At 43.2% G+C, this 22923-nt stretch overlaps 1 protein-coding gene across 1 annotated transcript; it reads left to right on the top strand.

The window, feature by feature from the left end:
* Positions 1–1854: 1854 nt before the first annotated feature.
* Positions 1855–15955, top strand: SGCB (sarcoglycan beta). Its single transcript, XM_066573091.1, has 6 exons — positions 1855–1902; positions 5671–5877; positions 7097–7282; positions 9328–9519; positions 11430–11561; positions 11718–15955. Exons 1-6 carry the CDS (start codon positions 1885–1887, stop codon positions 11916–11918), a joined length of 936 nt encoding a protein of 311 aa, XP_066429188.1. The 5' UTR covers positions 1855–1884; the 3' UTR covers positions 11919–15955.
* The last annotated feature ends 6968 nt before the right edge of the window (positions 15956–22923 follow it).

Raw genomic sequence — 22923 nt, forward strand, 5'->3', positions numbered from 1 at the left:
TACTTTAGAGATACTGAGGAAAAACATATGTTCACCATTTTGCATAGTTCTCTGCGTTACCCGGGAAACACCACGTGGAGGTAACCATGCGACGTTTCCTTCATATAAAATGACATCAGGAAGTGAGAGAATTAGATTACGTACATAAAATTTGGACACTAATTCTTTTGCACTTAGAATTGAATAACCGAGTTGGGACCCATTAACTTTTCCTATTTATGACATAATCAATGCCCGTGCCAAATTTCAAGTTTCTATGACATCAGGAAGTGAGAGAATTAGATTCCGTACGTTAAATTTGGACGCTAATTCTTTGGCGCTAGAATTGAATAATCGAGTTGGGTTTTCCTATTTATGACATATTTAATGCTTATGGCAAATTTCATGTTTCTATGACATTGGGAAGTGAGAGATTTAGATTCTGTACGTAAAATTTGGACGCCAATTCTTTTGCGCATAGAATTGAATAATCGAGTTGGGACCCATTAGCTTTTCCTATTTATGACATAATCAATGCTCGTGCCAAATTTCACGTTTCTATGACAACGGAAAGTGAGAAAATTACATTCCGTACGTAAAATATGGACGTTAATTCTTTTGCGCATAGAATTGAATAATCGAGTTGGGTTTTCCTATTTATGACATATTTAATGCTTATGGAAAATTTCATGTTACTATGACATTGGGAAGTGAGAGATTTAGATTATGTACGTAAAATTTGGACGCCAATTCTTTTGCGCATAGAATTGAATAATCGAGTTGGGACCCATTCGCTTTTCCTATTTATGACATAATCAATGCTCCTGCCAAATTTTAAGTTTCTATGACATTGGGAAGTGAGAGATTTAGATTATGTACGTTAAATTTGGACGCTAATTCTCTTGCGCTAGAATTGAATAATCGAGTTGGGACCCAATAGCTTTTCCTATTTTGGAGATAATCTATGCTTGTGCCAAAATTCATGTTTCTACGACATCGGGAAGTTGGAGAACTTTTGGCGAGTGAGTGAGTGAGTCAGTGAGTGAGTGAGTGAGTGAGTGAATGAGTGAGTCAGTGAGGGCTATCGTCTTTATATATATAGATATATATACATATATATATCTTGCTTTTGCGCACAACAGTGGTCCTCAGAAAAAACGGCACAACTGAGTACACCAATTTAAGGTTTCCTTCACACAGGCGTGTGCTGATAGCGTATTATGCGCACGGGTTTTGCACTCGGAATACGCTGCACCAATCTGCCGAAGGCTTCCATGTTGCCATTCACTCACATTGTGCAAAATACGCGCACAAGAAAGATCGCATGTTCTATCTAGGCACATATTTGGCGCATGGCGGCACACAGCAAGTACGCAGTGTCATTGCATACTTGGCGTATGCCGCACGCATGTCTTTCGCGGGCAACCCACAGTGAATTACGCCCGTGTGAAGCTGCGCTAACTTTAACGGGACCGTGTTCTGTTCGAATTCAGTCAGTAAAATATACGGACAGCGCGCAGCCAGAAGATACGCCTGGACTTTGTCGCTATTCTTGCTTGTCCAGCCTATTCCATGTGACATAAGCTGCGCCCCTCACAGACACTCAGGCTATTTATACAGGAAGGACGAGAATAGTCCCCAGCTTCTCCCACCACTACATTCCTATGGACCACGGGCAGAACCATCTCCAGAGGGGAGCGTCGGCAAAACAAACTAAAAATATCTAGACTTAATGTGTACTTCAACATTAAACCGATTTTATAATGCATCTTAGTAGTCTTCTTTCTGCCTATAAAGGTTTATATACTGCATATATTACATATTTCTCGTCAGTGTGCACCCCCGCCGGCAGATGGTACATGCCAGCACCTCCTCTGTTGCTCCCTGAATCAGGGCGGAGGAAAGATGGCGGCCGCCGAGCAGGTCGGTGGTGACTGACTGCATGCCGGTGGGATAGTCGGGGGGATGAGCAGCTCTGGGGGGCAGGAGAGCTGCAGTAACTAACTACAGAGCATGGTGTCCTGCATGTATATACTGGCGGGGGAGGCTGTATGCAGGAAGTGGCAGCTGCAGCCATGTCCTTGTAGGGAGCAGCATCCCTTTAATTTTCATTTCTTGTCCAATTGCAGCTAATATCCGGACCGCCAACTGCAAGAGTCCGGCCTGCGTTTAACCCCTTCCTGGCACAGCAAGTTTTTTATTTGTATTTAACTTTTTCCGTCCCCACTTAAAAAAACCAAACCAAACATAACTTTTTTCATTTTCCGGTGCCGCGGCCACGTGAGAGGTTTCTTTTTATAGGACACGTATTTTTTAATAATGTCAATATTTAATATACCGTATAGTGTATTGGAAAAGTTTTCTATATTTCTAATGTGGAATGGCAAAAAAACGCATTTCGCCATTTAGGGCTTTTTTTGTTTTTTTTCAGCGTTCACGGTTCACTAAAAATGCCGCCTTTGTTCTGTGTTGTTACAGCGATGCCACATTTTTGTATGGTTTTTATTTTGTACTACTTAATAAAAAAAACTAAAATGCCTTTTATTAATATGCTTTCTGTCACCATTTTTGACTCCCCGTAACTCTCTTTTTCCGTTGATGGGCCGGTGTGAGGGCTGGTTTGCTGGTTTTGTGGGGCGAGCTGTAGTTTGTGTTGGCACCACTTTAGGGTACATACAACTTTTTGAACTTTTTTTTTTGAGAAGGAGTGACCAAAAAAACCCCACAATTCTCGGACGGCGTTCACCATGCAGGAAAAATAATGGGATATCTAGTGATGAGCGAACTTACTCACTAATGGCAATTACTCGAGCGAGCATTGTCCTTAGCGAGTACCTGCCCGCTCGGAAGAAAAGATTCAGGTGCCAGCGCGGGTGAGCGGTGAGTTGCGGGGGGGGAGAGAGAGATCTCCCCTCCGTTCCCCCCTGCTCTCACCCGCCGCTCCCCGCCCCCCGCCGGCACCCGACTTTTTGCTCCCGAGCGGGCAGGTACTCGCTAAGGACAATGCTCGCTCAAGTAATTGCCCTTAGAGAGTATGCTCGCTCATCTCTAGTGATCTCCTAATAAATTGGACTCTTATAGTGATAACAATTATTTTTTATGTGATAACTGGGAATTTTTAAGTTAATATTTCTTTTAAATTACTAATAATCAAAACTTCATTAATCTTATTTTTACTTTTTTTTTTTTTTTCCTTAGTCCCCAAAAGGGAGTTGAAGTGGCAGTTGTCTGCTCGCATGTACAATATACTGTAATACTTCAGTACTGCAGTATATCCTACTTCTGCAGCCATCCTATAAAAGGGTTTTTTTTTTCAGGCATTTACTGTTGACCAGCTAACCTCAGGATAGGTCCTCAGTAGTTGATGGTGGGGGTACGCCGTTCAGGCCCCCACTAATCCTTCGGTCGCTGGCAGTTCAGCAGAATCGGATGTCCACATAGATAGTAAGAGCCAGAACTGTAAGGCTAACGTCACACGGCGAGCGCGATATTGGGCCATGAAACTCGGCCCGATATTATGCTCGAGAACAAGCGATGTCCGTGCGAATACGAGGTGTTTTGTGTCAAAAACACTTACCATCACTTCAGGAAAGTAGCAAAAGCTGCACCAAAGGATCAGCTATTGATGACCTATCCTGAGGATAGGTCATCAATAGTAAATGCCTGGAAAACCCCTTTAAGCCCTGCCACAAGCATGTCTTAATAGGAGGACATCTACAGTAAGCCTGGTTGCCTTTATGCTAACCAAACAGCAGGGGGCAGGCCATTCAGGTCATAGAGGGACCCCCTATCTCTGTTGGGCCATTTAAATGTTATGCCATGAGAAGAGGGCGAGAAGCCACTACCTCAGTACAAAGGGTTGAGCATGTTGAATTCCAACATGGCCGATCCTTCTTTCCCTGATATCTTCCATCGGGGGAGAGTCAGGAGACCCCTGTACATATATAGTCGTACAGGTTTGCTGAAATCAACGGATTCGGATGACATTTGCATTACATATCCAAAAATATGTGAACGCCTGACCATCATGTGGGCTTGTTGGACAACCCAATCCAAAACCATGCTCATTAATATGGAGTTGCACCTCTATACCAGCCTCCAATCCTCTGCCAAGACTTTTCACTTGATTTTGGAGGCATCTGTGAGATTTTGCGCCCCTAGCCAGAAGAGCATTGTGGGTCGGGCGCTGATCTTGGATGAGAAGGTCTGGCTCATAATCGCTGTTCCAGTTTATCGAAAAAGTGTATGATGAGGTTGAGGTCAGGAGTCTGTGGCGTCACTTCAGTTCCTTCACATCAGCTTTGTCATGTGTTTATGGGCCTCGCTTTCTGCACAGGGGCGTAGTCATGCTGCAGCAGGACAGAAGAGGCACCGTACACGCAGCAGCTTTGTTACTCAGGCCGCTGTCACACGGGAGAAACCACTCGTGTGAATGTGCCCTTAGTGTGGATTTTGTTGCGTTTTTAACTGCAGTATGAGTTCTGCGGATCATCTATTGGAATTTCCTGCGTTTTTTTCCATAGACTTTAATTGTGGAGTTATATCTCTTGTATGTTAGAAAGCCGCAATAACAATTCCGCAGGACGTCCTTAATTCCACATCAGAAAGCTTTTGCGCTGCGCAATTTATTCTAGCGGTCTTTAAGTAAAGACGTGTGCGTTTTATCAGTTGTGTAATTCAAGCCTCATAGGGATTACATTGTAACGCAGAAATGTCTGTGCGGACTTTTTTTGTCCAGTGTGGAATTCCCTAAGGGGATGATCACATATCGCACCAAAATCCACGTGCAGATTCCACGCATTGCAACTGCGATCGCTTGTCCACCAGTTGTTGAAGGTGTCTGGGTACTTGTAGACTGCAGTTTCTACATGCAGTGATATGTAGAAGCTGCAGAAGTCAAATGTTGTAACATTTTTAATTAAACCCTATTGAAAATTGATTGCAACCCTAAATACATGTATTTGAATGAAAAACAATTGCCCACAAAGGTTTCCATAGCCTTTAATTTCTTTATACATTTTGCTAACATGAGGAACAAGCTGTTTCCACTTCCAGAAGAGCGAACTATCGGGTTGGTAGAAATCCAACAAACAAGTGCAAATGAGTATATTACTTCAGTAACACCCCTATCCAAAGTAATAACTAAACTATAATGATGTCAAATAGGCAACTTCATATTTCATTGTTTACTTATAGTTGTAGGTACAGATGTGTGGTGCGCCGATGTTACTTGCATAGTGCGTCGGCCGTGCATGACCTTGTGCTGCACCTATGCTATTTACGTAGAGCACCAGAAATAATGATGGCGCTTGCTATATCGGTAGCTTGCATTTTCAATATACAGCAGCTTTATGTTGCCCTTATATGATGGCCATTAACCCTTTGCAATCCCGTTTTGGATTCAGGATTTCCTAGGGGGCTTCCTCTTTCTGCCATTATACAATGACGCCATCTGCTGGCTAAAGCCAGTACTGCGGTATGGGACATGCTGGAGAGGCCCCCGGCAACAGAGCGGCCAGTAATATACAGTAAGAATACCCTGCCGGAAATCTTTTGACATCGGAGCTGTACACCCCTTTCAATCAGAATGTCTTTAGACATCAGACAGTGGATTGGAAAGGGTTAAATAAGCCATTAAATGTGCTTATAATATACTAGATTAAATGTTCTTTTGTTGTCTTTTTTTTCTAGAGCTCCAATGGGCCTGTGAAGAAGTCCATGCGGGAGAAGGCAGTAGAACGCAGAAATGTGAATAAAGAACACAACAGTAACTTCAAAGCTGGATACATTCCCATTGATGAAGATCGCTTACATAAAACTGGCCTGAGAGGCAGGAAGGGCAATCTAGCCATTTGTGTGATTGTTCTCTTGTTTATCTTGGCTGTCATCAACCTAATTGTAAGTACGGGCCATTGGAGATGTGTTTACTGATACTGACGGGTACCGTTGATGTATGTATGTCCGATGCCAGCAACACAGTGATACCATTACTTTAGCAAAAAAGTGGTGAAATCTAAACATGTCCACACCGTACACCTTCAATACCTGCCGACTAAACGCTTGTTCGGCTACTTCTAATTCCCACATACACATGCGTTCAGCCGGGCGGTCCTGTGTTTTCCAAACCACACCCAGACAGTCTGACCGCGGAAGAACAAAAGGATTGGGCATTGAAATTCGACATGCGCGATCCTTTTTTTCCTCAACACCATGTCAGAGGAAAGTTGGGAGGCCTTCATACATATATAATAATTGTCCAGTCCTACCGAAATTGTCAGGTCTGGAAAACTTTTTACTAATGTGTATAGAGGCCTATAAGCATCCCTCCGATTCCGCTAGAAAATGTTATCCCAGGACTGGAGGGGCGGTTCTATTATCTGCCACTGGTCTTCTGTGCCATGGTCTCTCCAATTCCTTGATTCTGCATCCTGTTTTCAGTTTTCCAACATGGCTGGTGTCGTTTTTAGACCACCTAATCCCCACGGTGCATTGGAAGTGTTAGACTACCAATGCACTGCTCCTGCTCTCTGATTGGTCAGAGCTGCTCACATGATCAGCGCTGGTGAATCAATGAGCAGTGCGCAATATGCATTAGGTAGTTAGAATGAAATGGATGACTGTAAACTGGGATGGAACTGGTGAATTGGAGTGACCACAGAACAGGTATAACACCTGACTAGAGATGAGCGAACGTGCTCGTTTAGAGCAATTACTCGATCAAGCATCGCTTTTTTCGAGTAACTGCTTAATCGGGCAAAAAGATTTGGGGGGTGAACAGGGGGTTGCTGTGGGGAGTGTGGGGGGGGAGATATAGTGGAATATGGCGTAGTCTCCTTTCAGGAATATTGATGGGGAGATCCTCCTGATAGATACCTTTGATGTAGACAATACACATGATGTGAACAGAGCCTAAGTAGGTCTTATTGCCATAGCAGTCTTTGGACTCATGCATATGGGTACTGCATGTGCAGCTTTCTGTACAGTGATGCCAAAACTGCAGTACTGGTCCTTAATATGGGAACTGTTGTGTTCTACCTCCATGAGTCTCTGTATTCTCCCCTAGAAGTGATGCTTTTACTCTAGGAAAAGTGTAATGAGCCATTCATATGTTTTATAGATCACATTGGTTATATGGATTGTCATTCGTATTGGTCCTAATGGCTGTGAAAGCATGGAATTTCATGACAGCGGCTTACTCCGGTTTAAGCAAGTTTCTGATATGGGCATCATACATCCATTATACAAGAGTACCGTGGGAGGCCGTCACAGCGAAGATCTGGTGATCACTGGCAACAATCAGCCTGTAAGTTCCATTTATATCTCCTTCGTTGGGATTGTTCTGCAGGCAGTACACATTGGCAAAGCAAGTTATAACATCTTCAACATCTTTAACATCTTTTAATGTACTCATGAGACCGTAAGAGAATTTAATTTTTTTAATTGGTTTGGGGCATTTAGGCTGGGTTCACACTTGGCGTATTCCCATCTAAAATCTCGCGGTTTGGCCGCAGCAAAAACCGCGAGATTTCCGCCGGGAGAACCGCCGCGGTTTAAGCCGCGGTGGCTTTGAAGCGGCCCGGCCGCTTGCTTTTCCGTTGTGGCCGGCTCTCCCATAGAGGAGAGCGCGGCCGTGACATAAACAAACAAAAAAACGAAAGTAAACAGACATGCTGCTTCTTTTGAAACCGCGGCTGCGGTTTCAACCGGATTTACCCCAGCGGATTAGCCGTCCCGTGTGGACGATGTTTCTGAGAAACCTCGTCCACAGGGCTGGCTAATCCCGAGATTAGCGGCCGCGGGCGGATCTGCTGCGGCAGAACCGCGGCAAATCCGCCCTGTGTGAACCTAACCTTAGTGTAAATATCTTAACTTCTTCCTGCCCAGGTCAGTAATACTACATTGCGGCTCACAGTTATGGCGTTATGATGTCACAAGCTCCAGAGCTGTACCCGCACCATCACTTGCTGGCGGCGACTGTATTATACAGCTGGTAGCCCACACAAATGCATAGGGTTGGAGATCACTCTTATCCCGGCTATTTAAACCTTTAGATACCACAAGCAATGCTGACCGGGGCATCTAACGGGTTAACTGAAGTAGGGAGCTCCCTCTTTCAGCCAGTTGGCCATCTGTGACAGCACTGCAGATGACCAATGGGTTGACAGTGGCCTTCAAGTCTGCCATAGCTCTTAAGGGAAAAGAATATAGATAATACACTGCAGTACAGAAGTACTACACCCTATTATCAAATCACATGTTCAAGTCAGAAAAGTAAAGACAAAAATTAAACAGTAGATTAAAACTTCAAGGTAAAAAAGATAAATAAAAAGAGCGCCCTTTCTCACACATTTATTTTCATTAAAAACATAATTAGTATTGCATCCGTAACTACCCGTACGATGAAATAAATGCATTATTTATCCTGCAAAGGGAACGTTATAAAAAAAAAGAGCCAGAAATACTGTTTTTCTTCTTTCTGCCTCCAAAAAAAAGGCAATAAGTGAACAAAAAACTCCTATATATCCAAAAATGGTAGCAATCAAAACTAAACTCTTCACACAAAAAGCAAGTCCTCACAGCTCCATTAATGATCATGGGTCTTTGAATGCAGCGATGCTAAGTGTAAATTATTATTATTACTTTTTTAAAAAGGGGGGGGGGGTTTATTGTCATTTTAATTGCACCGACCCACTGGAAAAAGTTATCATGTCATTTATGCCACATGGTGAACACTGTTATTAAAAAAGTGGAAATAAGGAATATGGAATAATACCTCTGCATCGCCACCTATTGGAAGGCAGCATTCCTGCACATCAATGTCAGACTCTCTATGCGAGTCTTATAGTAATGACTGGGAATTGAAAACCAAGCCAGAATACCACACATAGACCCGTGCAGTAGGTTTCTGCTTTGGCTAGTGAGAGGCCCATACATGTGGGTCATGAAGGGCATCATTAAGGTGTTCTCCTTAAGGAGAAATGATACCTTTCCCAAAAAGAAGCGGAGGAGTGGATGTGTTTTAGGGGAGATATATATCTCTGGATTAGTGGGGATCCCATTCATCAGCAAGTATCCCCATCCTGTGGATAGGGGATAACATTCCAAAATGGGAATACTCTTTTAATGACAGATAACCCATTCAATCAATTTATATTTCGAAATATGTGTATTTAGACATCTGTCAGGATTGCTTATGGACATTACTGTGTCTACCAGACCTCTATATAAAGTAGGATGCTCCATATACGTGTCGTTGTATAAATCTGCTTCACACATTACATTTTCCCTGTGATTCACAAATGTCCTCCAAGAAATGTAGTGAATGGGTTATTGGTCTTGTGTTTCAAGGTGGTTCTTCAACAAGGTTCAACAGTGTTGAAGGTAGACAAGAACAAGACATCCATTACCAGTGACATCGGCATGGAGTTTGTGGACCCTCGCACTCAGAACACTTTGTTCAGCACAGACTATGAGAAACATGAATTCCACTTGCCCAAAGGAGTAAAAACGTTGAATGTCCTGAAGGCGTCTACAGAAAGGGTAATACATATATTCATATATGCAAAAATTGTCTTAGGGTTCTCTTATATGTCTATTATGCTTCCCAAAGCTACAGCATCACTCCTCTGCGTATAGTCATAACATACAAGCACTGCATCATCTTCCATGTTCGGACTGATCTTTCATGGAGCTGATCTGTGTGCAGAGCCACATGCGATCCACAAGGGAAATCTGAGTGTTTGCTAAGGTGTTCTGTTGAGGATCATCTTCAAAATCCTGATCATGTGAATATACACTTAAATGGGTTTTCCTGGACTTCCACCCTCTGTCGGGACTCTTAAATGCTGCTGTTAACTGCTGCGATAGGAAATAACTCCAATCCAGGCAGTTGCATCAAGGAGTCAAAGACAGCCGACAACTAGACTCAGCTCTCAAGCCCACTCAATGCAATGACATCTGTTGCTGGAAAGGGGCTAAGTGACTCCTAACCAACACAGGGGTGTCAGTCTCTACATGGTCACGTTCTATTCACTGTACATGTGACCACTCAGCCAGCCAAAAACTTTAATGGTAATTTAAAGCCGATGATGGGCTCATCATGGCTTATGACCAGAATCGGAGCTGCAGATACCGGGCTCCTGCACTGAATAGTGAACCACTTTAGAAGGTGAGTATGCCTTAGTTCTTTATTTTACACCATTTCCTGCACTGATTTTTTATTTTTTTTTAGGTCCCTGAAAACCCTTTTAATATCTGTTTTATACCTTTAGTTGGTGCCCGGTCAGACCTCACTGACCACACCTTTATGACATCTACTAGATTTGGCAAGAAAGTGTTTTGTGAAAAGCTCCCTTCAAATTTTAGCATTTTGACAGTAACAATGAAAGAATTTGCATTAAGCTCACTTATTAGTAATCGGTAATGCTCGTCTTCACCAGGAGTCATCAATCTGAGTAAGGGTACTTTTACACAGGATGACTGTCGGGCACCTAAGTGCCCAATAGTTGTCCCAACGATATTCGCTTTGATGCTTTCACACAGGAGCAGTGATCGATCAACGAATGAAGACGACGTGTGCTGGGAACTGTTCTGGCCGGCCGTCTCCATTTAGAATAAATAGGCAACTGTCTGTTCGTAGAGGCTGATAGTCGCTTTCTTTTTAGGCGAGCTGAAACCCAAGTGACTCTGACAAGTGAGCGATTCTTCCTCACCTGCTCTGTTGGGTCCCATATTTGCATCGGACAATAGTCGCCCATAATCGTTCTTTTGCGCAATCACTTGAGCAACTATCGGACATGTTAGGCCTCATGTCCATGGGGAAAATCAGGCCCGCTACGGATTCTCCATGGAGAATCTGCAGCGGGTCCCTCCTGTCCCGCAGATATGAGCGCTGAAAATAAGAATAAACTTACCCGCAGCGGACCGGGCAGGTCTTCTCTTCTTCACGGACGGATCTTCTTTCTTCGGCCGGCGGATGTGCTCGGCACGCCGGCTCCGTGCCGCGCGCGTGCGACGGGCACATCCGCCGGGTCGAAGAAAGAAGATCCGGCCGTGAAGAAGAGAAGAGCTGCCCGGTCCGCTGCGGGTAAGTTATTCTTATTTTAGGTCTCCCGCGGATCCGGACGGCTTCCATAGGCTTCAATAGAAACCTGCGGGAGACCCGCACGAAAATGGAGCATGTCACGTTTTTTTTCATGCTCCATTTTTTTTTTTATTCACTTTTATTGACCATCCTCGGGTATTTATCTACCCGCGGGTGGTCAATGCATCCCTATGGGGTGCGGATCCCCATGCGGGTGATCCGCTGCGGATTTAAAATCTTCTTTTGCCTGTGGACATGAGGCCTAAAAGTACTATTAACTTTAAATTAGTAGATAATGAGTAAGAGATTATATATATATATATTCTATTATGAATCTAATACTGTTATTTATCTCTTTGCCTTCCAGATTACTAGCAGTGCAAGCAGCGATCTTAAAATTAATGTTGATGGGCAAATCACTGTACGTGGAAATGAAGGAGTCTTCATAATGGGAAAGACTATAGATTTCCGTACTGGTGGAAACATTGTATTAAAAGCAGTAAGTAGATAAAATTCTTTAATAGTTGTACTGATTTCCTAATAATGCGCTCCTCCTAGTTCTGTGCTTGTGTTATTAGGTTTGAATTTTGTATCTTTTTGCCATTTGTGGAGTTTAGGTTGTTTAACTGTTCTTACTATGTGGTTTTCTAACTAGGAAAACAGCATTGTTCTGAATGGCAGCGTGATGGTCACCCCTTCCCGGTTACCTACCTCAACGGGGGAGCTGATGTATGACGATGGGACAGAGCGGTACAAGCTGTGCATGTGTGCAGATGGGACTCTATTCAGAGTACTGGTGGAGAGTCGGAACATGGGTTGCCAAACATCAGTTAACCCTTGCGGAGCAACGTTTTAAAGATCAAATCCAAGCCAGCATTTCATGCAGCATTTTACTTCAGTATTAGTTTTCTGTGTGAACTGTTTGGGATGTACTAAAGTACAACCCATTTTTGCAGTATTAACTATCTGCCTCATGAATTTAAAATGACACCCCTTGTAAGCTTCCAGGAGTTTGCCGTTTTTGTGCCATGGAATGTGTCATTAGGACATGTCCTTATTGATCCTACAGGAGGCCCTTATAAAAATAAGGTAGTAGGAGCATTTTTAGAGACCACTTTCGAGCGCTCCACACACTTCAGACCTCTTTGAAAAAGCACATTGAGAAGTTGGTAAGTTATTCCCCCCTCCTCATTTTGATTGTGTCTCCTCTAGCTCATATTTATTACTCTAGCTGATCGATCCCTTTTAACCTGTTAAGGTATATTTACGGTACTTGGTCTTGGGCTTTAAACCCAGCCAACAGTAAAGATACTTTGCAGGGTCAAAGCTTCTGCAATCTAGCAGAAGTAGGTCAGATGCTTGGCTGCCAGAGACAGCCGACCACCTGGAGAAGACAGAAGCATTTTATAACCACTTCTACCTTATCTCTTACGGTCTGCATAATGCTCAATTAGCGCTATGTAGAGAATAGAGGAAGCAGAAGTGCTGTCTCCTCTATGGGATCCAATGATCCTGTGATTGCCGGCTACCCCCGGTGTGGCAGAGCTGCTGGGTCTTGGCAGACTGTAGTTCAGCTCTACCAGTGACCAGTGTCACCCTAGGGGGATGTTTTCCTCTGGATGTTTTCTTTGGATGCTCCAGTTACAGTGTAAATAAAATTGAAAATAAATTGATAGTGTGAATGTCCCCAGAGGTCTTATTTAATGTCATCAGGGACATATATGTGACAACAAAAGTTACAAAAATAAGTGAAAAAATCTACTTAAAAAAATACAAATATAGTTTTAAAAAAAACACCCCCAGCCTGCCTAAATTGTTGCCATACCTGCCCTGTAATCCGAGACCAGACAAATTATATCTTAAAACGTCCGACACAAAATGAGGAACTCATTCCTGTACTCTATTTTAGTGTAAATTTATTAACTGTAGAAATAAAGAACTATATATTATAGAAAATCTGTGAAAAAACGGAGTAAAAAATAATCCTATATATCCCGAAAAAAGAATTGCAGCAAATATAGTTTTGGGAGCCAAAGAAAAAAAAAAGATGGAGCAATAAAACAATCATATGAGTAAAATCACTAAAAAGTTTCTGGTCCCTTACAACCAAAACACTCTGGTCCTTAAGGGGATAAATATGTACACTCTTAAGGGTCTTTTACAGGGCTCAATGATGAGTGAGAATGTTTGTTTGCCCAATCATCAGGCCATGTAAATATGGCCGCAATCAGCTCACAAACACTCGTTCTTCAATGGATCGTTTCTTTTATGCAAGCACAAAAATGCTCGCTCCATGCCTGCACGTCTCGTGTACACAGGGAGGTGTGCTGCCCACCACTGATGGGTGTATCGGGCTAGACGATCATATTACCATCGTTGGTTCGCATACCAACTATCCTCTGCTGTGTGTGAATGCCAGTAAAGGAGTCCCGATTGACGTTCGTTACAACAGGCTGATTCTTGACCTGTGTAAAAGGGCCCTTATGCAGAAGTCTGAACAGCCCTGGTCAAATGACTTGTTATGTTGACTTTCCAAGTGCAAAAAAGTTACCAGTCTTTGCAGTTATGGGTGCATCCTGACTGTGTTTGTAGTGTATGTCAGATGAACGTGTATATGTTGGGAGAACTTCTTGCTTCAGATGCTTGTAACTATATAGACATACTGTGGCATAAGTCACCTATAGGTTTCCATGGGTGTTCCTGTGAAGAATAGTGTAGTTGCCGAAGAAGAAAAAAAGGTTTGACAACATATTTTGTCCCAACAGAGTCTGAAAAGACACACTTGGGACTCTGCCTGGTGAATGGGATTCGGCACATAGGAAATGTAAAATATGACATGTCCACAGCCTTTTAGGTGCTCTGGTAACTTCTTTTCAGTTTGAAAATCAACAGAAGATGTAACAAAAGTTGCCCAAAGTTCTGCATTAGACTGTATACATAATGCGTATGCGCCTTCACACTCCCGTCTCACCACTACTTGCTCTTTTATCAAGGTTGGGTGAATATGACATGAAAGCCATATATACAGTTCTAGACTGGTGAAACGCACTGATGTGAGCGACGGTAGTCAATTATTTGCAAGGTGTAGGACGGCAATATATATTAACGTAGTTTGTGACTTTTTAGATATTCATGTGTTTTCCATTTTTTGACACTAAGATCATGTGAAGCCATATACATTCAGCTGCTTCTGTTCACTTTGTAGGCTTTGCAGCGATGCTAGTTTAAAGGGGGTTTAGCTGTCCTGACTCTTCCCGGATGGTAAATGTTAGATCTCAGGGGGGATTCAGCATGTTGGATTTCAACTTGTTCTTTTGTTCCGGAAGGAGAAAAACCACCTCCAGAATGGTTGCTGAAAATGGGGTCAGGAGGAATAGGTTTTGGATGAACAAGTGTATTCGTGAACAGGCAGCTCTTAGTTGTTTTGTTTTTACAGACACTAGAGATGAGCGAGTATACTCGCTAAGGCTAACTACTCGAGCGAGTAGTGCCTTAGCCGAGTATCTCCCCGCTCGTCTCTAAAGATTCAGGGGCCGGCGCAGGTGACAGGTGAATTGCGGCGGGAAGCGGGGGGGAGAGAGAGAGATCTCCCCTCCGTTCCTCCCCGCTCTCCCCTCCTGCTCGCCGCCCCCGCCAGCCCCCGAATCTTTAGAGACGAGCGGGGAGATACTCGGCTAAGGCACTACTCACTCGAGTAATGTGCCTTAGCGAGTATACTCGCTCATCTCTAACAGACACCTTTCAGGCTTTGACATAATTTCAGTCTATTCCCTGCATAGTGCACAGTCAGGTTATTTATGCAGATATAATGCATTTACTGCAAAATGATACGGAAAAAGGTATGTATTGGATAATCAATTGCAAACAGAACATTTCTTTCACAATGTGAAAGTCTCTGCATGATCAATGGGTATGATAATGGTACAAAGTTCTCAGTGAATCATATGGGCAGCGTCATTGCAAACACTGCTGGTCTCTTCTACTTGCAGCAGCTTCTAATCATTCATTCTTCTGCGATATGCCCAATCATGGAGATATGGGATGTATTTCATACGTTTCAGGGAATATTCTTTATCCTATCAGGGCAAAGAGTAGATGATGACTATCATATACATCTCTGTCCATCGGGGTTGCCATATGTACCCTCTCGTATGTTTATTCACACTTTATCTCTCTGCAATATGCATGTGTTTTGCAATGTATGCGTCAATTAAAACACATTTGCTAAAGAGAAGGAAAAAATAACTTAAAGGGGTTGTTCCACTTTTAGTAATTCATGACCTATATTGAGGATAGGACATCAATAACAGATCAGAGGTTGTCTGCCGCCCAGGACCCCTGTTGATCAGCTGTGCCCCTTGTGTCTTGGTGTGCAGAAATTTTTTTGCCGCCTGAGGCAGTGGCCCAGTTTAGTATTGCACACTCAGTCCCATTTACATGAAGGGGGTCCTAGACATCAGTGGAGGTGATAGAAGTTATATCTAATCAATACATTTTAACACTGAATTCAGGAGGCAGTAAATTAATGCATCGTTCAGGTCAAATTTCCACATCTGAGGTTTGCCTAAATTCGTGTTAGTCTCACTGTAGGCCATTGAAATAGGGTAAGACCACAAGGAATGAGAGCAGTTGGGGTTCAAGCAAAACCCTGATTTTTGAGTGTTTTATATTGTTACAACAGAATACTGTAGCTTTTAATCTTGTTTGGCTTGAAAACACTAATATCTCTGACCTTAAACAACATGCACTACTAAACCAATACAGTATTATATATATGAATGTGTGCTGCTCTTGCTAAAATATTTATTTGTGGTACGTCAGAAATGAGTGTTTTTCCAGATTGCTGTAAAAGAAAAATAAAAAGGAAAAATAAAAACAAGACTTGTACATAAAGACTCTGCCATGTGGTGTTGTGTTTTGTTTTTTAAGGCCCTTTTACACGGGCCGTGTAAATATGTCCTCAATCAGCTGATGAACGAGCAAATGCTCATTTGTCAGCTGATTGGATCTTTTATACTGAAGAAAAAACTAATCGTTGCCTACAGCACATCTCCCAATGTGAACGGGGGATGTGCTGCCTACAATAATAATACAATCATTCGCCCCCTGTAGAACCGGCATTGTTTATCAGCATTCATGTTCACAGCTGCCAGTATAAAAGGGCCCTCATTAAAGGAGTAACACAACTGGGAAACCACTGACCACATGCCTTGTAGTATATATGGATATCGTAGAGGGGGTTCCCTGTGGGCCGAAGAACCCCCACAGTATGTTGAACTTTAAGATAAAGTGTGGCACAAACAGATGTGTCCACTCTTAGCATTTCCTGAATTTGCCGCTCATTCTGCGTAATTGAATCATTAATTGAAAGGGGAGTTTTCAAAATAATAGCAGTGAAGAGTTAAATTGGTGAAGTCATTATATTTTGTAACAGGTGTTACTTTGGGCCCTTATTTAAGGTAAGAGGGTGGCAAATGCTGGTTTTAGTGCATTTCCTTCTGAATTACTAGTGAGAAGGGGTCGCTCCATACAAGTTCTAATGAAGGACGTACTTTGATTAAAAAAAAGTTGATTGGAGAGGGAAAGACATACAGAAGTGCAGCAAGTGCTCAGCTAGAATGATGTAAAATGCTTTAAAGTGGCAACCCAAACCTGAAAGACGTAGAAGGAAGTGGGGAACTAATGTGCAAATGAATCGAAGAATAGCCAAAATGGCAAAGACTCAGCCAATGATCACCTCCAGAAAGATCAAAGAAGATCAAAGTGAGTATTGCTACCATCAGAAAGTTATTAAGTGAAGCCAAGTTACCAGCAAAAACACCCCGTAAAATCCCTCTGTTGAAAAAAAGACATGACCGTAATAGGTTAAAATTTGCAAAGGACACATTGACTGGTCCAAAGAGAAATGGCGCAACATTTTGTGGTTGATGTTCTATTTGGATATAATGCCCACAGACAATCTGTCAGACGACCTCCGAGCACTGAATTGAAGCCACAGTACACTAAAAAGCACAGCAGTACAAAAATCAGGACATGGGGATGTTTCTCATACCACGGTGTTGGGCCTATTTATCGCATATGAGGGATCATGGCATCAGTTTGAATGCATCAAAATACCTACGGAGATCAGGTTGCCGAAGAGGAAATACCCATGAAATAGGCATTTTAATAAGACAATGACTCAAAACGCAACAGTAAGCGAACAACATCTTAGTTACAGAGAAACAGGATTCTGGTAATGGTGGGCCAGCCCAATGCCCCGACCTCAATCCTTTAGAGCACTTAGGTGACATAAAGTTGGTAGACTCCATGCAACACAGATGTCAAGCTGTTTCAGAAACAATGGTTATTCCACTAAATACTAGTTCATTAATTCAAAGTTAAGTGAAATCTTACACATTTTTCAGTTTTTATAGAAAAACGCTGGCATTGCTAATTTACTGAACAGCCAAAAATTTCTTTCTCTTTGCTTTCTGTAAAGAATTAACACAAACTGGATACATTTTGCTATTTTGATTTGGAATATTGCATTATACTGTATTTTAACAGGCATCCTATTAAGATGTGCCACAGGCACATTTCAATAGCCAAACAATCATGGCTGCTATGGGGGTCTTCAGAAGGCCCCAAACTGCCATAACACCCGAATCGCAGACCCGGGATCTCATTGTGGGGGGCCTTTGAAGAAATTATCCCGATCTGATCATGGCTGTTGTGGCCGGGTGTTGATACTCGACGTGTATGGAGTGGTAGCCTGCTCCATATACAGCGGACATGTATATACGGTCCAATCTGCATGTGGCATAGGCAGTTAGGGTGTATATAGTTCTATGTATGTTGGAAAGGGGTTAATGAGTACCCATTCGCAAGCTGATTGTTGGTCAATGCTGGTTAGCACCCTTAACCCCTTAGTGACCAAGCCTGTTTGCGCCTTAATGACCAGGCCAAATTTTGCAAATCTGACATGTGTCACTTTAACATGGAAAAACACCAGAAAGGTTTTGCATATCCAAGCGATTCTGACATTGTTTTTTCGCCACATGTTGTACTTCATTTAGGCGGAAAAAATAGACCGATAGAATTTGTGTTTATTTATTAAAAGCGCCAAAACTGGGAAAATTTTGAAAAAATCGTCATTTTTTCACATTTCCAACTGCAATATCTCAAATATGTGCAAACATAATATAGAAATGTTTGCTAAGAGTTATATTTCCACCCGTTTACTTTATTTTGGGCGCACATTGGAAAAACTTTCGTTTTTTTTTAACCATTTAGGAGACGTGCAAATTTAACATTACTTTTTAGCATTTTGAGGAACACTTTGCTTTCCTACACCAAGCCAAGATTGGAAAGGCTCATGAGTGTCAGAATAATAGATACCCCCACAAATGACCCCATTTTAAAAACTACACCTCTTATTGTATTCACTGAGGGGTGTCATGAGTATTTTGACCCCACCGTTTTTTTTCAAGAATTAATTCAATTTAAAGGAGAAAAAGTAAAATTTCATATTTTTGCAAATCTATCATTTTAAAGACATATTTTTTTTCCTATAGTTTACATGAAAATGAGGATTTACACCCCAAAATGGATACCCCTGTTTCTCCCGTGTTCAGAAATATACCCATTGTGGCCCTAATATTATATCTGAGTCCACAACGGGGCCCAAAATGAAAGGCGTAGTCAGTGTCTTTCAGAACAGAAATTTTGTTTGAAGTCTTTTTAGACCCCATAGCACACATGTAGAGTTCTTGAGCGCCCAAAACCATAGAAATCCCCCAAAAATGACCCCATTTTGAAAACTAGACCCCTTAAGGAATTTATCTAGGGGTGTACTGCATATTTTGACCCCACAGTTTTTGAATGAAGTTAAGCCAAGCAAAAGGAAAAAATTAGGATTTTCGTTTTTTTGGCAATTCTGTCAATTTAAAAACAGCTTTTTTTGTACAGCACACATATGAATGAAGACTTGCACCCAAAAATGGATACCCCTGTTTGCCCCGTGTTCAGAGACATACCCATTGTGGCCCTAATCTTATGTCTGGATACACAACAGAGCCCAAAATAAAAAGGAGTAGTCAGTGGCTTTCAGAACATAGATTTTGCTTGAAGTCCTTTTAGGCCCCATTGCCCACTTGTAGAGTTCTTGAGTGCCCAAAACCATAGAGAACCCCCACAAATGACCCCATTTTGAAAATTAGACTCCTTAACGAATTTATCTAGGGGTGTACTGCGTATTTTGACCCCACAGTTTTTGAATAAATTCAAGCAAAGCAAAAGGAAAAAATTAGGATTTTCGTTTTTTCGGCAATTCTGTCATTTTAAAAACAGCTTTTTTTGTACAGCACACATATGAAGGAAGACTTGCACCCCAAAATGGATACCCCTATTTGTGCTGTTTTCAGAAATATACCCATTGTGGCCCTAATCTTATGTCCGCATGCACAACGGGGCGCAAAATGAAAGGAGTAATCGGTGGCTTTCAGAACATAGATTTTGCTTGAAGTCCTTTTAGGCCCCATTGCCCACTTGTAGAGTTCTTGAGCGCCCAAAACCATAGAGAACCCCCACAAATTACGCCATTTTGAAAACTAGACCCCTTAACGAATTTATCTAGGGGTGTACTGTGTATTTTAACCCTACAATTTTTGAATAGATCTAAGCAAAGCAGTAAGAAAAAATTACGATTTTCATTTTTTGGGCTATTGCGTCAATTTAAAAACAGGTTTTTTTGTACAGCACACATATAAATGAAGACTTTCACCCCAAAACGGATACCCCTGTTTGTCCCGTGTTCAGAAACATACCCATTGTGGCCCTAATAGACTTACAGGACACATGGCTAGGCCTACAATGAAAGGAATACCCGTCGGATTTCAGGGTACAGCTGAATAAATTCCAGGCCCCATTGCCCACTTATTGAGCCATTGAGCGGCCAAAACTATAAAGAACCCCCACAAATGACCCCATTTTGAAAACTAGACCCCTTAACAGATTCATCTAGTGGTGTACTGCGTATTTTGACCCCACAGTATTTGAATGAATCTAAGCAAAGCAGAAGGAAAAAGTTACGATTTTCAATTTTTTGGGCAATTCTGTCAATTTAAAAACAGCTTTTTTTGTACAGTGTACATAGGAATGAAGACGTTCACCCCAAAATGGATACCCCCGTTTGTCCCAAGTTCAGAAACATACCCATTGTGGCCCTAATTTACTTACAGGACCCATGGCAAGGCCTATAAATGAGGGAACACCCGTTGGATTTCAGGGCACAACTGAATAAATCCCAGGCCCCATTGCTTATTTGTACGGAATAAAAATTGACTCCCTAAAAATTCCCCCCCCCCCTCCCCCACACACTCCGCACCCTTTTTGGCGTTCGCAAATCTTAGATAAAAGTAATAATGTGAACTGTGTGGTATTTCCGAAGACAGGGGTAATTACGGAGGCTGGTTGGAATGGGCCCATAGGGCAATAAAACCGGTATCCCCCCATCTCTCATGCTTTTTGGGGGTCATTTCTTGACCTCAGTGGCAGGTATGGGGTGTAAAAAGTGGCGTTCCATGAGTCTCCGTAAGCTTGATGAGGTGTGGCGGTCTCACATAGAAGGCGCTCAATAAGCTGCTCCTGGAACTGCAGGAAGGCGAGCGTTCCCGGGGCTTCTTGTAAAATACGTATCACAGGTAGCGGTCTGAATAACGCCGGGCTCACGCAGCCGTAGGCGGAATCTGCTTGCGGAGGCCCGCAGCGGATCCCAGCTGTGAGCCCGGCTGTGACCCTGCGTACGGCCGCCTAATGTACTGCGCATAACTGCCTACTCACACAGGCAGTCATGCGCAGTACACCTTTTTTTTGTTTGTATTTCCCGCACCGTCGCTTAGCGATGACGTGGGTACCCGCAGCCCGTATACAACATAGTTGCGTATGGGCTGCGGGTATATCCGCGACCACGGAGCACAATGGGCTCTATGTTGCAAATATAAAATAGAACCTGCTGCGTTCTCTTTTCTGCGAGTGGATTACACAATTCCGACCCACTAATGTGAGCGGAATTGTGTAATCCAATGCGATTGATCTGCGTAATACCGCGGATCAGACGCATGCGGAATCCGTAATTCCTATCCAGTCATGTGAGACCGGCCAAAGGTAGATTGCTAGCTTTTTTTCACGTGACCGGCGACCGCTCAACGAGGCCACCCGTCACTGCTCCAGGCTCTCGGCGACCGTTGGTCGCTGTGAGCAAGGAGATTTTAAGTTTCCTGGGCTCCCCGACTCCTGCGCATGTGTCCGGTGTTTTGCCGGCGGTCGCATGTGCAGAATCCGGGTAAGTTCACGGATGAGGATCGCGTCGGGGTTCAAATACGCAGGCCTCCGGTAAAAAGTTTCATCTCCTCTCACCGATCGCATCGGTGAGGGGAGATGAAACTTCAAATTTTTTAAAAAACTTTCACTCCGTGAAATCTCCAGGCTCTTGGCTCAGTTTTGTAGCCAGGAGCAGGGAGATTTTCAATTATCCTGGTAATCCACAGCTTTTGCGCATGCGTCCGCCATTTTGGCGACGGGCGTGTGCGCAGAAGCTGGGGTAACGTCTGCGGATAAATCTGGGGGCCTTATGTGCGTCATTTCATCCTCCCTCACGGATATGATCCGTGAGGGGAGATGAAACGTACACTTTTTAAACTTTTTTTTTTTTACTTTTTCACATTTTTTTTTTTACTTTACATGATCACTGTCATCCATTGGATAACAGTGATCATGTCCCCAGTGACATCCCTCTGCTCTTGGCTACACATGGCAGCCAGGAACAGAGGGATTTTGAATTTCCCGGGGCTCGAGCCCCTCTGTGCACGCGCCCGATGTCAATCATCGGGCGCGCATGCGCAGAGGGGGACTTCGGGTCCCAGACCATCAAGACATCGAGGAGGACTTAGGTGAGTATTCCATGAGGGGAGGTGAAACTAGTACTTTTTTTTTTACTTTTTAAACTTTTTCGCGATCGCCGCTATCCAATGGATAGCGGCGATCGCGGGCCCGGGGACCGCTCACCGCGGTCTCCGGTAACACCTCCTGGTTCCCGGCTACCTTCAGGAGCCGGGAGCCAGGAGGTTTTGAATTTGCCGGGGGCTCCCGGGCTTCTGCGCATGCGCCTGACGTAATCGTCTGGCGCGCATGCGCAGAAGGCCGCCAGCGGGTCCGGGTGGACTAGATCTCCGGGGACACCGCCGACAAGCCAGGTGAGAATTTTCAGCTGCTCTGATGGATCCGATCCATCAGGGCAGCTGAATATCTATCTTTTGGGGCACTTTTATTTACTTTTTTGCGATCGGCGCTATCCATTGGACAGCGCCGATCGCAATGCCGGGGGGGGGGGTCCCCGCAGCCCGGGATGACAGCTCCATGCTGTCGGCTACCTGCAGACACCAACAGCATGGAGCTGTCACGTCCAGAGCCCGAGGGGCTTTATTCTCTGTAGGACGCATGTTTTTACTTCCTCAGAGAATAAAGCCCACTTCGAGAGGACGTAAAAAGGCTATGGCCCAGTCGTTAAAGGGTTAAGAGAGGTGTTATCCGTATGACTCACCTGGTTTCTTGTTTTAAATAGCACCGGTTAATAAACAACTAAAGGAATCTCTTGCTACAATTTATTATAACTATGTTAGCAACATGTAGCAATATACTTAGGGTCATTATATACCCAACCTTATCACTAAGGAATGTAAGGAATGTCACAGAGTTTAGCATGGAATACTCTATATTTTATACTTGCTATAAAGAAAAGCAAAGAAATCAAAATTGATGCGTGAAAATGGCCAGTTGATCTCATTGAGATCTGTTTCATCTGCCCGAAACTGACGTGATGA

Source organism: Eleutherodactylus coqui, chromosome 7 (assembly GCF_035609145.1).
Source record: "Eleutherodactylus coqui strain aEleCoq1 chromosome 7, aEleCoq1.hap1, whole genome shotgun sequence".
Classification (NCBI taxonomy): domain Eukaryota; kingdom Metazoa; phylum Chordata; class Amphibia; order Anura; family Eleutherodactylidae; genus Eleutherodactylus; species Eleutherodactylus coqui.